General features: G+C 40.6%; 1 protein-coding gene and 1 long non-coding RNA gene across 3 annotated transcripts; one reads left to right on the top strand and one right to left on the bottom strand.

The window, feature by feature from the left end:
* Positions 1-460: 460 nt before the first annotated feature.
* On the bottom strand, positions 461-4537 carry serpinh1b (serpin peptidase inhibitor, clade H (heat shock protein 47), member 1b). Of its 2 annotated transcripts, XM_062473135.1 has the most exons (6): positions 4431-4537; positions 3559-3596; positions 2145-2758; positions 1900-1998; positions 1562-1794; positions 461-1391 (listed from the first exon to the last, which is right to left on the bottom strand). In XM_062473135.1, exons 3-6 carry the CDS (start codon positions 2725-2727, stop codon positions 1089-1091), a joined length of 1218 nt encoding a protein of 405 aa, XP_062329119.1. In that variant the 5' UTR covers positions 2728-2758; positions 3559-3596; positions 4431-4537; the 3' UTR covers positions 461-1088. The 2 variants fall into 2 exon arrangements, with proteins under 2 accessions (XP_062329119.1, XP_062329120.1); XM_062473136.1 differs by lacking the exon at positions 3559-3596 and having other exon boundaries at positions 4431-4494.
* Positions 3943-15542, top strand: LOC134029135 (uncharacterized). Its single transcript, XR_009931619.1, has 3 exons — positions 3943-4144; positions 13841-13954; positions 14988-15542. It is a non-coding gene; the product is annotated as an uncharacterized LOC134029135 (long non-coding RNA).
* The last annotated feature ends 43 nt before the right edge of the window (positions 15543-15585 follow it).

Raw genomic sequence — 15585 nt, 5'->3', positions numbered from 1 at the left:
ATTTTTCCAGACTGTGTCAAAAGGTGTTGTGCTTCAACGTGTGTCTTTTGGAGTCAGTTAAGAATGATCCCTCAGCCCTTCCTCACCATGTGAAACCTGTGCTCCAGATTCCAACATCACAGTTAGTACACTATTTAAGTAGGATATCCAAGCATGAGTGAAAGTTTCTTAGGCATCCAAGCACTGGGTTGAACCAACTGCAAAGTTACACTTAGGGGATGTGACATGATCGGAGGGAGACAAAAGCCCTCGGTCAAATCGTCACATTCCAGTCCAGACGTGAAATACTTCCCCTCAAGTCGAATGGAAAGATTGTTGTCATGGGGCTCATTGAGCTCCCCATGGTGTAGAATAAGCCTGAGAAAAAAGTAATCCTTGTACATCTAGGACACGGTTTTAATCCTGGTCTGTACAATGAATGATATCTTCGGTAAACTACAATACATCTGACAGCCAAATGACAAAGTTGTTTCTTTTTATTGAAAAAAGGGAAACAATTTTGCTGAACAGATTTGTGGCAAATACAGGTACAAAAATAGGTAAACAGGTTTCACATAATTGTTGGCAAATTGAGCTACACAACTTTGTCAAACTTACAAACTTTCTTTAACATGCTTGACTGAATCAGAGAAACATTTCAGTGCACTTGAGATGCAAAAACAGTGGAAGCCTGAAAAAGAACACCATTTTGTGCAGAAATGTTATTTTCTTAAAACATTTAAAGATTATGTATGTACACATGCAGTAGCCCAAAAACAAATCTAACAAACAAAAATAAAATGCATAACTGTTGAGACCATTCTTAGTATAAGCATGCTGTTGGTTTTGCCATACATACTGCAGATTCAGTGGTAATTTTCTTGAAAATGGGGTATTTGTTAGATCAAAAAAGCATTTCATTTAAACTTAAATACACCTTTTCCCTAACTGTAGACCATGATATTCAATTCCAAAATTACCTGTTGGAATGTTACTGTGCTACTGAGGTAATAGTCATTGTTACACTAACAATGGCCACGTTTCCCAGATTCGTTAAGAAGCTCTTAAGAAATGATACACGAACTAGCCACTGCAAACAATTCCATTAATTAAAGCTCGTCCCGCATTTTGTCGCCTTTGGGCCGCAAAAGTCTGCCAATGTAGAGGATGGAGTTAGTCTTGTTGTCCTTCACCAGGAAGATGAATGGATGGTCGGCGTAAAATAGCGTAGGGTTCCTCAGCTTTTCAGAGGCAAAGATGTTGGTGTCAAAGGGGTTTCCCTCTGTGTCCAGCTCCAGGGCAGAGGCATGGAACACATTGGAGAGATAAAGGTCTTTCTTTCCAGAAATGTTGGACAAATCGGCTTTGGCCTTGTCCACAGCTTCCGTCAGACCAAGCTCACCAAGGTGTTTCTAGAAAGTAGAAGAATCTCTTCAAATGCATTGTAATGCCTACTGGTGACCGGGCTTAGAGAAACGCTATTAGCACGGCACTACTGAAAGTCTTAGTGCCATTCCATCTATCAGTGACAATGTTCAGTGTCATGTAAAAACCTACAGCTTTGATCTGACTGGTATTTTACCTGGAGGTTGTGGCTGACTTCCACACTGACTTTGGGCAGGGAGACGGCCACAGCCCTCTCCTCCATCTTGCTCATCCAGGTCTCCACCTGCTGCTTGGTCAGTAGCTTCTCCAGCTTCTCCAGGGGCGCCAAATGGTAGGGCATGATGAACACCATGCTCGACTGCTTCTGGCCCAGGGGCATGTTCAGTATATACAGCTTGTTCACAGTGTCGTCATAGAATTTATACAAACCTGTAAAGAGCAAAAATGATCACCCGACGATTGGATAAGCTTGCATTTGGTTAGGTTTGATGAATTAGTGAAAATAGCTTTTCTGAAAGGCTGGGCAAAACGTACCTGTGCGGTGCATCATGGGAATGGAGACAGTGAAGGAGCGAGTCACCAGGAAGCCACGGTTGTCCACCATCTTGTGATGGAACTTCTCCTCCCAGTGAGCTGTAGATACAGAACAGTAGTGTGTTCACTTCCTGATCATACCAGACCTTCCATATCATTTCATACCTAGTAACTAATCACTTCTACTCTCAACACAAAACAAGCTGTTGACAAATAAGGTCTTGCGAATACTGAACTCTACATACGCTTAAAGAACATAGCATTAACGATCGTGGCTCCATCTGCGTTCTCCACTTCCTTGGTGATCTCCGGTAGCTTGCCGTTCGTCGACTTTGCTGCCCACTCGTTGATGGAGTTCACCGCACTCCTCTTGTCCCGGAGGTTGAGCTTTGAGTGGTCATAGTTGTAGTGCTTCTTGCTGTTCTTCACAAAGTCTTCGGCAAAGGACACCGAGCTGGGGCCGTAGAGGCGGTTGTTGATCTTCCAGGTTGTGTTGCGCACCTTGGCGTCGCTAACCTCGGTCAGCAGCTCCGACAGGCCCGAGTGAAGACTCTCATCGTTGATGGAGTCTGCGCTTAGGACAGTCTTGACCTGGGACGCGGTAGAGGCCTTGCCTCCAAGAGCCACCATGCCCAAGGAGGACGCCACCACCACTGGTGAGATGAGGATGTTCTCCACGTGTTTCTCCTTGGCCATGTTGTGGTAGAGGCTGAAGGCCAGGTCAGCGCTGTTGTCAGCCAGCTTGGTAGCATGGCTGCTCAGCTTCTTGTCTTCGCCAGTGGCCGCCAGGGCCAGCACGCTCAGAGCTATGAGGTTCCTTACCCACATTCTTTCAGTCTCCAAGAGAAGCTATTGAAGCCTGAAAGAAGACAGGGTCATAAGAGTTTGACGTTAATGACGGTGGCTACTATGTATGCATTGGTATCACAACCTGGATGTGTTTGTTGACCAACCAGGAAAGCCACAACGATGTTTTAACTGCTGAATAGGTATGCATTTGATCTACATTGTCACTTTGAGGTCTGTCAGTTGATGATTGAACTGTTGCAGAAAAGTAAGGCAGGGTTGGTGAAGTAGTGGCGGCCATATTTGCTGCCACGTCGGCAGCAGCTGAAGTTCTCTTGTGCTGCTGACAGCCTCTCCACTCTATGCTGACGGGGGCCAGTAATTTGATACCTCCCTCTGTTGCTGTCCACATGAAGTAGAAACATCTAGAACGATGTATTTGAGTATTTTCTCTAAACTTTGTGATTTTGAATTCCATCTGCCTGCCTTTGATAGCTAGATAGACTTCTGTGCTTAATAAAAATATAAATAATTATACTGAATTTAGGCACTATACTGAGGCATTCCATTTTGTATTTTTTATAATGTAATGCCATGCATAGGCAACCATACTTGGAGCTAGCTAAGGCTAGTGAAGGATATTAAGCAACAGGCAGAATGAGCATCATCCTGCCAACGTGGACAAACTAGGCATACAAATATAGCGTCAGAATAAGCCTATCAACTAGAAGTTCAATTGGACCCAGCTTGTTGTTACATGTTTGTAAGACTGCTTCTCTATCCCCTAAAAATGAACATCCACAAGATATTAGCTGAACACTGGCAGCTCTGCTCAGTCTTGTGGTATTTATAACTTTGCATCATTTTATATACCTTCAATTGTTTTCATACTGATGTCTGCGATTTTCATTCTGAAAGACAAGAGGTGCATAACGTAATCTCCATAGAGCAGGTAGTAAAACATAAAATCACTCATATGGAGAAACTATGCATTGGTTTTAGTTCTTAAAGTTAAATTAGCTTTATCTGCCCTTGCTGCAAGGGCCATTGGAAAAGTTTCACATAAAATCATTTTTTGTTGAGTTTCACAGTTCATCAGCATCATGCAACTGTTGGTTAGAGGCCTTCACTGGGGGAAAAAAAGGTTATCCAATAAGCTTTGACACAGTGGACCAGAATTAACTTCCAGAGAATAAAAGTAAGTTGAGATCCACCACCCATTCCCAAAGTTTTCAATGGAATGTGATTCAGTCAAAAGTCGATTGTGTTGGAATTAAGCCCAGCTATTTACAGCAATTTTGTCCTTGATCAAATACTTTTCAAAACAACGGAATTCATGGAATTCATTATGTTCTTTTTGGTTCTCTCGTGAATTTACTGTAACCATCAGTACAATAACGTAGTGGCATGCATCAGCAGGCATCAATGTTATTATGAAAGACAGCTGTGATTGCACAACGTAAGTAACTCAGAAAACAGACTACACTTCAAATCTCTTTTGTGTATTTATAATAACCGGTATGCACAATGTCAACAATGTATTACAAAAGTACTGCAGAATCTTTTTTGAAGTCATGATGCCTTGCAAAATGTTAAACAGCATGCACAATCAAAACCTATTCTGAGCCCTATTGCAAATGCAGTGGGCCACTAATGAATATACCTTTATTTGTGGGGAAAAAAACATGCTTTTTTCCCTCTCAATGTCCTTTACAAAACAAAAATCATTATGCTTATATCCTTACCTTGCACAGATCAACTGGATTTCTCCACTTACGTTTGTTGTCTTGAGCACTAGTATAGCAGACTGCAACGCCCCTATATACCCTGGAAAAGAAACTTCTGGAATATGGGCCTGGACTATTTAAATGAGTTCCTTGTTTTTCTCTCAGGAAGTTAGACCTACCCTCACAGTAAAGGCAGCTGGAAATGGGGCAGACAGCCCACTGCTGCTAGGTCCTAGTGCTCCTCTATGGTCTGACTCAACCTTATTCAAAACTTTCATCATATCCCATTTCACATGCTTAATGTTTTCAATTTTATGATATGTTTAGAAAAGACCACTCTAGCTTGCTATTATATTTGATTTGAGCTAAATGTTTGCTAACTGTACACATCTGGAAAATGCTACATTAGATTTAGGAATGACAATAGGTTATTGGCAGTCACAAAAGGGGAAGTGGAGGTTATGGAGTTTTTGAACTGTTGTTGAAGACTTGGTGCATGTTGCTGCTAGACCTCTTCATCCCCTCTTCCCCCTCCCCACACCCATACTGCCACGTCCTCTCTTGTCGGAGCAGCTGATTGTAGGGTAGATCAGGATGGGGGAGGAAGGGAGGTTAGCTACAGGGCCTAGACTGGTGGTTCAGACTAGTTGTCAGTCCAACTCTGTTGTGAAAAGACCCTCCCAGGTTCCCACAACGCAACAGTGGCAGGGTTTGCATCATTTCATCTAATGCACTGTTGAAGGGGTCGAAACATAATACTTTGACACAAACGTTGCATTTTTTACTTTTGGCACAATGCCGTCTGTAAAGAGAAGCGTATGCAACCTCTTTTTTACAGTAGCAATGGCTTTTTTGGGTGTGCTTTGCCTTCGGCAAGGGCACAACCTTTGTTCTCTCACATATATATTATTATTATTTTTATTGGGTGTGCTCAAGCCTTCGGCAAGAGCACAACCTTTGTTCTCTCACATATATATTATTGTGAGAATGCTGTTCAGCATTCTCACTATTGTTTTTCAACTTCTCAGTTCTTCCGCCGTTTTTTGGCCTTTAACTCGTTCTGCATACTTTAACCGATTCCTACAACTTTTGTATCAAAACGTTCAGCTCCTTCAGGAGATGATGGCTATGACTTTTGGTATTTCTCACTTTTATACTTTTTAAGACATTAAGGTTTTTGTGCAAATTATTCTCCCATTAAAAGTAATGGTAAATCCTTTCAAATCATTAAAAAGCTTCCTCCTCTTTCAAACGTAACTACTTTAGCTTACTTTCAGCTAGAGACACCATTCAACCTTTAAAATGTTCACAAGACATTCAGCTATTCCCAAATGATTCAGCTTTTTCAAATGTTCAGCCAATTTTGAATTATGACAGTTTGAAATACATTAAAATGTTTGCTCCTTCTTGATTTTTATGAATGAGCAGCAGGCAGAGTGGCACACTCTGCTTGCTGCTCTTTTTCTGATATTCAACTAATTTGTCAAACAAATTCCTCTAACGTTCATATAGTTTAACTTACAGAAACAAGTTATACCTTAAAATGTAGGGAAAATTGTCCTCTTTCAGCCAATGTAACTACTAAAGAGCTCACATTTACAGATTTTCAGCTATGAGCCTTGAAGCGAGAGCAGCCTTTCAAATTCTCTCACTAACTTCAATGGAGAGGTGAGTAAAATCAGTCAGAGAAAGCAAGAAGGAACAAGATTTTGAAACTGCCGATAGAGTCGTATTTCTGACCGCACAGACATATAAAGGACATCTCTGGTTTCGGCAGAGTCTTGGGTCTCGGAAAATATCCTTATATTTTGGATTGGACGTATAGTTTTGCGTCTAGGTCAACTTGTTTGAGGTGTGGATTCTAGGTAAATGTTCGTTTTTCTCTCTGCCTAGCTCGTTAGCCATCACAGCTGCGCCATCACCGTGGCAACCAAACAAACAAGCACCAGGAAAGCAAAAGGAACACGTTTTTGAAACTGCAGGTAGAGTCGTATTTCTGACTGCACAGACATATAAAGAATATCTCTGGTTTCGGCAGAGTCTTGGGTCTCGGAAAATATCCTTATATTTTGGATTGGACGTACAGTTTTGCGTCTAGGTTATCTTGTTTGAGGTGTGGATTCTAGCTAAATTTCTCTTATTCTCTGCCCTCAGCGCGTTAGCAATCATAGCTGCACCATCACCGTAACGACAGACACGCACCACTCAGTCTCTCACACAGGTGATTGGTACGTTTACTGGACCATGAGAAACACGATTACTAGCAATTGTCGGTTTATGCCAATAATACGATTACTCCGTTTACATGTGTAATTAGTTATGCGATTACTCAATAAACGCGTCTACATGATTCTTTTTTATTAATCGTTGTATGCTCCACGGACAAAACTAGCACCATCATCCTTCTGCAACAGTGTCGCCGTGTCTTCCTGTATCGGCCCTACTGCTGTATGTTTCATTCCATCAACACATTGAATCCAACTAAGAAAGCCGAGTAAACGCATAGGCTACATCTGCTACTGCTAATACTATCCCAACTATAATTTAATCTGTTAAAACGATAATATTCTTGTTACGACTAGCTAGCCTACTTCTTCTGTTTAACAGTTCAGCTTCTCCCACATTGTAGGCTATTTTAGCTCTTAGCTTTGTTAAGATGATGCAGTTCAGCTTCCACACTGCCTCTTTTGTGTGACTCACACATTTTTGAAATTCATTTCAGCTTTCAGCTTGCGGGTATTTTCTCATTTCTCACTTTTATACTTTTTAAAATATTAAGATTTTTGTGCAAATTATTCTCCCTTTAAAAGTAATGGTAAATCCTTTCAAATCATTGTTGGAATGCTGCTCCAGCCCCTTTCAAAAATACCTTTCGGTTGCTTTGAAGCTTCAGCTCATAACTTTCTACTAAATTTTAACTTTTCAGCTTTTTTAGCATGGTCAGCTATCCCCATTCAGGTTTTCAGCATTCTCACTGCTGTTTCGCAGGAACAGCCTTTTCTAGTTATTATTCTTTTTGCCCCCTTAAAACTCAGTCAATATTTGGCCTACATAGACAAAGTAGGTGTCAAAAGTTTCGTCTTGGTAGCGATTGAGTTGCTTCTATTGGAATTTACGTTCCGTTGCATGGTTTAGGCTGAAGTTAATTTTTTGTGGCTAAAAGTGAAGCTAACGGTGGCTAATTTGCTAGCCACAGTCACTGACGTTACTAACGTCACTACGTCACTAACGTCACGAAAACACGCGTGACTACCTTTGGCAGAACATTCGTTTTGCATCTGTTAACTTGGGGGATAGCTAGGCTAACTATAGCTTTACTGCAAGGCAGCTGCAGAAACGCCACAAGCAAAGAGGCCAGGGTGATAACTATTTACTCATTTTACTTTGTGATATGACACACAATTGTCATGTGTAATGTACAGTATAAGCTGATATTATTAAGGAAGTACATCTACTTTCGGAAACAGTAGTCTACTATTTCACTGAAGTATTAGCATCATGACATTAGCCTGTGTTGCCCGGGCAACACATACTACAGTGGTCTATGATGTATCTGTTTTCAATCGTTAAAATAAACATTCCTCACATATACATTTTCGTTGTAGGATTTATTATGACATTAGTAAACGATTTGTTGGTGAAATTACCATTACCTGTGGTTTCAAACCAGTGTAGCTCACTGCAACGCTGTAGCTTACGTGAGACACACTACAAAAACATCTACACTACACAGCTGTTTAGGAAGTCAAACGGCGACAGAACATGTTCGGCACTCCCCTTACTTAAATCAAAAGTCTATCTAACTACTAACCTGAACTTCATTGCCACAGCCTAAACGTTGTCAATCTGTTCATGAAAATAATTAATTTCAGCTTAAACCGTACAACGGAACGTTAAATCCAATTCAACCAACGCAATCGCTACCAAGACGAACACAGCAGTAGTCTAGTACTGTGCCGTAGTAGTACAATTTACCGGGGCAGCTTCTCCACACAGGGCTATATCGCATTTTGCGTTGTTACTGACAATGATCGCTACCAGTGAGCTTTTTATGAATGAGCGATTTTCCACTAAATAAATGTCAAGTTTATTTACGTTTTGGGGGGCATATTTTCCGTTAGCAGATGGTACTGTTTGAATCGCGATTCCATCTTCTACTGCCGGGCAACGTCGTATAATAATCTTCAAAGGGGGTTCTTTATTAATGAATGAATGCAATGAGTAGGCTAAATGCCTGAAAATATCATGAGAAGGGAAAAACTTAAAATGACGTTTAACCCTTGTGTTATCTTCGGGTCATTCTGACCCATCAGTCATTGTGACCCACTGTCGTATTGCGACAAATTTACCTCATACAAAAACAAAGTGAAGCATTTTCTTTTAACTGTCGGGCTGTCTCAGACCCCCCACATTGCAATGGTTAAAAGAAAATTATTTTTATTTGTTTTTGTATTGGGTGAAATTGGGTAAACACAACGATGGTTCGTTGTGAACCTTTGGGTCATGTGACCCGAAGGCAGCACGAGGGTTAAGTCATAGAGATTAGGTCAATTTTTACACCGGTCTGCCCAATTTATTCGTTTTGTTTCAACGATGAGGCTGCCTCTTGCAGGGGAAATGAGAAGACATCAATTTAATTCTACACTTCACTCGTATTTTCAGTTGTAAATGAGCAGCAACAAAAAAAATGCTTTTAAATCTATGTCATCTTTATAAATAATAAGTATGCATTTTTATATAAAATATACAGAAATATCAGTTGTAAAAATGTAATTCAAAAACGGACCCCTGTGCAACCGACGCAAGCAAGCACACCCTACAATTTCCCCAGAAATTGTACCCTCTCTAGTTGGGTGTGCTCAAGACTTCAGCGAGAGCACAACCTTTGTTCTCTCACATATATATTATTATTGGGTGTGCTCAAGCCTTCGGCGAGAGCACAACCTTTGTTCTCTCACATATATATTATTATTGGGTGTGCTCAAGCCTTCGGCGAGAGCACAACCTTTGTTCTCTCACATATATATTATTTATTTATTTTTATTTTATTTTTTTTGCCCCCCTAAAACTCAGTCAATATTTGGCCTACATAGACAACGTAGGTGTCAAAAGTTTCGTCTTGGTAGCGATTGAGTTGCTTGTATTGGAATTTACGTTCCGTTGCATGGTTTGGGCTTAAGTTAAGTTTTTGTGGCGAAAAGTGAAGCTAACGGTGGCTAATTTGCTAGCCACAGTCACTGACGTTACTAACGTCACTACGTCACTAACGTCACGAAAACACGCGTGACTACCTTTGGCAGAACATTCGTTTCGCATCTGTTAACTTGGGGGATAGCTAGGCTAACTATAGCTTTACTGCAAGGCAGCTGCAGAAACGCCACAAGCAAAGAGGCCAGGGTGATAACTATTTACTCATTTTACTTTGTGATATGACACACAATTGTGATGTGTAATGTACAGTATAAGCTGATATTATTAAGGAAGTACATCTACTTTCGGAAACAGTAGTCTACTATTTCACTGAAGTATTAGCATCATGACATTAGCCTGTGTTGCCCGGGCAACACATACTACAGTGGTCTATGATGTAGCGTTATCTGTTTTCAATCGTTAAAATAAACATTCCTCACATATACATTTTCGTTGTAGGATTTATTCTGACATTAGTAAACGATTTGTTGGTGAAATGACCATTACCTGTGGTTTCAAACCAGTGTAGCTCACTGCAACGCTGTAGCTTACGCGAGACACACGACAAAAACATCTAACTTACACAGCTGTTTAGGAAGTCAAACGGCGACAGAACATGTTCGGCACTCCCCTTACTTAAATCAAAAGTCTATCTAACTACTAACCTGAACTTCATTGCCACAGCCTAAACGTTGTCAATCTGTTCATGAAAATAATTAATTTCAGCTTAAACCGTACAACGGAACGTTAAATCCAATTCAACCAACGCAATCGCTACAGTACCAAGACGAACACAGCAGTAGTCTAGTACTGTACCGTAGTAGTACAATTTACCGGGGCAGCTTCTCCACACAGGGCTATATCGCATTTTGCGTTGTTACTGACAATGATGGCTACCAGTGAGCTTTTTATAAATGAGCGATTTTCCACAAAATAAATGTCAAGCTTATTTACGTTTTGGGGGCATATTTTCAGTTAGCAGATGGTACTGTTTGAATCGCGATTCCATCTTTTACTGCCGGGTACTGTAACGTCGTAGAATAATCTTCAAAGGGGGTTCTTTATTAATGAATGAATGCAATGAGTAGGCTAAATGCCTGAAAATATCATGAGAAGGGAAAAACTTAAAATGACGTTTAAATCATAGAGATTAGGTCAATTTTTACACCGGTCTGCCAAATTTATTAGTTTTGATTCAACGATGAGGCTGCCTCTTGCAGGGGAAATGAGAAGACATCTATTTCATTCTACACTTCACTCGTATTTTCAGTTGTAAATGAGCAGCAAAAAAAATATGCTTTTAAATCTATGTAATCTTTATAAATAATAAGTATGCATTTTTATATAACATATACAGAAATATCAGTTGTAAAAATGTAATTCAAAAACGGACCCCTGTGCAACCGACGCAAGCAAGCACACCCTACAATTTCCCCAGAAATTGTACCCTCTCTACTTATTATTATTTTTATTTCTTTTTGCCCCCCTAAAACTCAGTCAATATTTGGGCTACATAGACAACGTAGGTGTCAAAAGTTTCGTCTTGGTAGCGATTGAGATGCTTCTATTGGAATTTACGTTCCGTTGCATGGTTTAGGCTGAAGTTAAGTTTTTGTGGCGAAAAGTGAAGCTAACGGTGGCTAATTTGCTAGCCACAGTCACTGACGTTACTAACGTCACTACGTCACTAACGTCACGAAAACACGCGTGACTACCTTTGGCAGAACATTCGTTTCGCATCTGTTAACTTGGGGGATAGCTAGGCTAACTATAGCTTTACTGCAAGGCAGCTGCAGAAACGCCACAAGCAAAGAGGCCAGGGTGATAACTATTTACTCATTTTACTTTGTGATATGACACACAATTGTGATGTGTAATGCACAGTATAAGCTGATATTATTAAGGAAGTACATCTACTTTCGGAAACAGTAGTCTACTATTTCACTGAAGTATTAGCATCATGACATTAGCCTGTGTTGCCCGGGCAACACATACTACAGTGGTCTATGATGTAGCGTTATCTGTTTTCAATCGTTAAAATAAACATTCCTCACATATACATTTTCGTTGTAGGGTTTATTCTGACATTAGTAAACGATTTGTTGGTGAAATTACCATTACCTGTGGTTTCAAACCAGTGTAGCTCACTGCAACGCTGTAGTTTACGTGAGATGCACTACAAAAACATCTACACTACACAGCTGTTTAGGAAATCAAACGGCGACAGAACATGTTCGGCACTCCCCTTACTTAAATCAAAAGTCTATCTAACTACTAACCTGAACTTCATTGCCACAGCCTAAACGTTGTCAATCTGTTCATGAAAATAATTAATATCAGCTTAAACCGTACAACGGAACGTTAAATCCAATTCAACCAACGCAATCGCTACAGTACCAAGACGAACACAGCAGTAGTCTAGTACTGTGCCGTAGTAGTACAATTTACAGGGGCAGCTTCTCCACACAGGGCTATATCGCATTTTGCGTTGTTACTGACAATGATCGCTACCAGTGATCTTTTTATGAATGAGCGATTTTCCACTAAATAAATGTCAAGCTTATTTACGTTTTGGGGGGCATATTTTCCGTTAGCAGATGGTACTGTTTGAATCGCGATTCCATCTTCTACTGCCGGGCAACGTCGTAGAATAATCTTCAAAGGGGGTTCTTTATTAATGAATGAATGCAATGAGTAGGCTAAATGCCTGAAAATATCATGAGAAGGGAAAAACTTAAAATGACGTTTAAGTCATAGAGATTAGGTCAGTTTTTACACCGGTCTGCCCAATTTTTTCGTTTTGTTTCAACGATGAGGCTGCCTCTTGCAGGGGAAATGAGAAAACATCTATTTCTATCTACACTTCACTCGTATTTTCAGTTGTAAATGAGCAGCAAAAAAAAAATGCTTTTAAATCTATGTCATCTTTATAAATAATAAGTATGCATTTTTATATAAAATATACAGAAATATCAGTTGTAAAAATGTCATTCAAAAACGGACCCCTGTGCAACCGACGCAAGCAAGCACACCCTACAATTTCCCCAGAAATTGTACCCTCTCTAGTTTTTATTGTGCTCTCACAGTAGCCTTCAAAGTCAATTAAGTATATGTCCATTACTTAACTCTGAGACACAAACTCAAGAAAATTGATTTTATAAATGATAATTTAGCATCTGAATCTAGTATCACATTGATCTATGAGCAGTGCTTGTGAGAGGGTCTGTATTTCCGAGCCTTTTTTCAGTTGTCCTCCCCCCTTTCTGCCGCCCTGTCGTAAACTGCTCTCACAAGACGAGACGGCCCTTTTGTTAATTACCAGCAGAGCTCCCCCAAGGCTTGAACAAACCTAGAGAGCAAACCAAGTGCCTAGAGATCCAACAAAAAAATCCCTGTCCACCTAATCCCACCTGCTCAACCCCTTCACCTCAGGCTCTGTTTGTCATTCAGCAGGAGCTCAACATGGACATTTCTCAGCACCTGTAAAGAATGGGCTCGGCATGGGTCAAATTGTCTCCAATGGGAATTATCAAACAGGTGGTTTGGTTTACGTCTTCTCTAAACAAATGTTGGTGTGAAGTGTGAATAGCTTCTAGATGAAGACGAAGAAGAAATGTGAATGTCTTGGTTTTCATCTGGAAGGTTCTTTGATGGTACTAGAGCTCTTTCATTAGCCTACACAGGGTTAAACAGCAGCATGTTATAGCATAGTTTACTAATTAGTCAGATTTTATTTATTGATCTGAAGTTTTACATTTCCATTTTTAACAAGTGCTTTAATGCCTTTAAACTGGCACCTGGGCCAAAAGTATTACCTGAGCCAAAATAACTGTTAAACATTCACATGGACTCTGTGTTGCATTAGTTTTTCCCTACTGTTTTGTCAAACACAGACATCCGGCAGTATTTCAGGGATGGAGTTTTAAGTCCTTTTGATACTGCCCAATGTTTGATGAATTCAGCTACAGCTTCTGTCTGCACAAAGAGCAACATAAGGGATCCATTGAGATGGATTGGGTTGCCATGCCCGTGATGCAAGACCTTAGTGAGGTTTCAACTCTCCTGATGTAACCTCACGCAACAAAAAGAATTGGGTGTAGAGTTACATTCTCAATCAAGAACATATAGCCAACAGCAGTCATTTGGTTTACAGTGTCAGATGGCTTTAAGCTGTCACATCAAACTTATTTTGACTTCCTTATTCTTTTATTAAGTTTTGCACCTCTTGTGCTCCACAGGATGTGCTGAGCTGGCAAGTCACATTCCTTTTAGACTGATGAGTGGAGGAATCCCACTTGAAATGGCATGCCCTCTGGTGTTCTATGCAGGTCATCTTCTCCTGGGACAACAAAGTTAGTGTCTTACATTGTACGTATTTTACTGTGGGAAAACATTTGCACTATTTTAATTGAGGTCAGAATCTAGCTACAGTAGCTCATTAAAATCATTTTAATGAGGTTTGGTTTTATTAATATAATCTTTGGAACTGATCTAATTTGGCTGCGCTAATCTTTACAGTAATTATAATATAATTAAGCACAGTAGAACAGATGATTCATCTTTTTCATCCACTGGCACACATCTTCAAAAGAGGAATTCAAAAGACTAAACTTTATGAATGATTCCTTGCTCTAACTACATGACATTGTAGGCCTACAACCACTAGATGGTGAGATTATCTTACAAAAACACATGGGACGTGACACTGAAAGGTTCTTGAGCGTGGAGGGATAACATTTATCAATATATGGATATACTGTATGATGCATAGTTTCTATGGTTTAACATTTAAATGGTGCTTATTCATCATCAGAATTACAGTTGGCTATATTGACTCCTTAGCTATTACTTGTGATATGATAAGATTTACGTTAAACTTATGAGTACTGTGAAGCACGGAGACAGACTCCCAAGAGAGAAGGTACGCCAAAGGGTTTTAATAGCACCTTTTGGTACAAAACTAAAAACATTAACAAAAACTGAGTTACGTCGGCGTGTTTCTTGTTCTCCCAGGGTCTCTTCCTTCAGCCCTCCTGGCTCATGTGGTTGGTCTCGTTTCTCCTACGGCAAGTCTGTGTAGCACAAAACCATGTCAACCCCCCTATTGCCCCTGTTTGTCCCCTTTTGTACTCACCAGGCGTGAGGTAGATGAGGAACAGGTGTGCCTCGTTGAGGCTTTGCTCCTGTAACGAGGCCAACGGGCTGCCAGGCCCATGGCTGACAAGGCCCCCTTGTCACAGTACTTATAGGATACTGTTTCCCACATTTCCCAAGTATACTGTATACAACAACATGACTGTATCTCTTTGTTGTCTGGACAGTTAAACAACCCAGTTTAACCTGTGTCCTCATTACACTCTGACTCTTTTCATTCCACTGGCCCAGTTCAACTCCTGCCCCCCTCCTGACCCTGGAGTCCTCACAAGCTGTTACCCCCTCCTGTGTACCTATATGTGTGTGTGTGCTTGTGTGTGCGTGACTGTGAATTCTTGTGTGTGTGTGTGCGCGCATGCAAGCTTGTGTGTGTGATTATATGACATAAGAGTCAAGCTCAATTGCAACCCACCCCCAAGCCCCTAACACCAGTATCAGACCTCTGGTTTGCCACCTCCCCAGCACCACCCCTCTCCCTCCCTGCTGGTTGGCCTTTTTGAGAGGGAGCTTCAGACTGAAGAAACCAGCTGGTGTGGATGACTAATGCCTGACTGAGGCGAGAGGGAGCAGGAGGTCTGCTTCAGTTCCATCAGACATGAAATGTCACAGGAAGTTCAATCTTCTGAACATGGTGACTCCACAGTTCCTTTCCCCTCCATGCTGAGTGCACGGGAGTCGAGTCTCTGTGTTTGAAATGCAAATAGATTCCGCTGGCATGCTTAATTTCATGGAGGAATTAATTGGGTTTCTATTATTCATATTCCATTACTTCTTCCGGTTGTTCATTCTCTGCCTAATTGTAAATTAAACCACATAAATGAACAGATGA

The sequence above is a fragment of the Osmerus eperlanus genome, chromosome 11, assembly GCF_963692335.1.
Source record: "Osmerus eperlanus chromosome 11, fOsmEpe2.1, whole genome shotgun sequence".
In the NCBI taxonomy this organism is placed as follows: Eukaryota; Metazoa; Chordata; class Actinopteri; order Osmeriformes; family Osmeridae; genus Osmerus; species Osmerus eperlanus.
This window is presented reverse-complemented; position numbering and strand designations above follow the sequence as displayed.

Coding starts and splice junctions, on each gene's coding strand:
- serpinh1b (XM_062473135.1), bottom strand. CDS start 2,727: ATGTGGGTAAGGAACCTCATAGCTCTGAGCGTGCTGGCCCTGGCGGCC. Junction 1,795..1,899: donor TCCCATGATGCACCGCACAG/GTACGTTTTGCC, acceptor TGCTCTTTACAG/GTTTGTATAAATTCTATGAC. Junction 1,392..1,561: donor AAGTCAGCCACAACCTCCAG/GTAAAATACCAG, acceptor TCTACTTTCTAG/AAACACCTTGGTGAGCTTGG.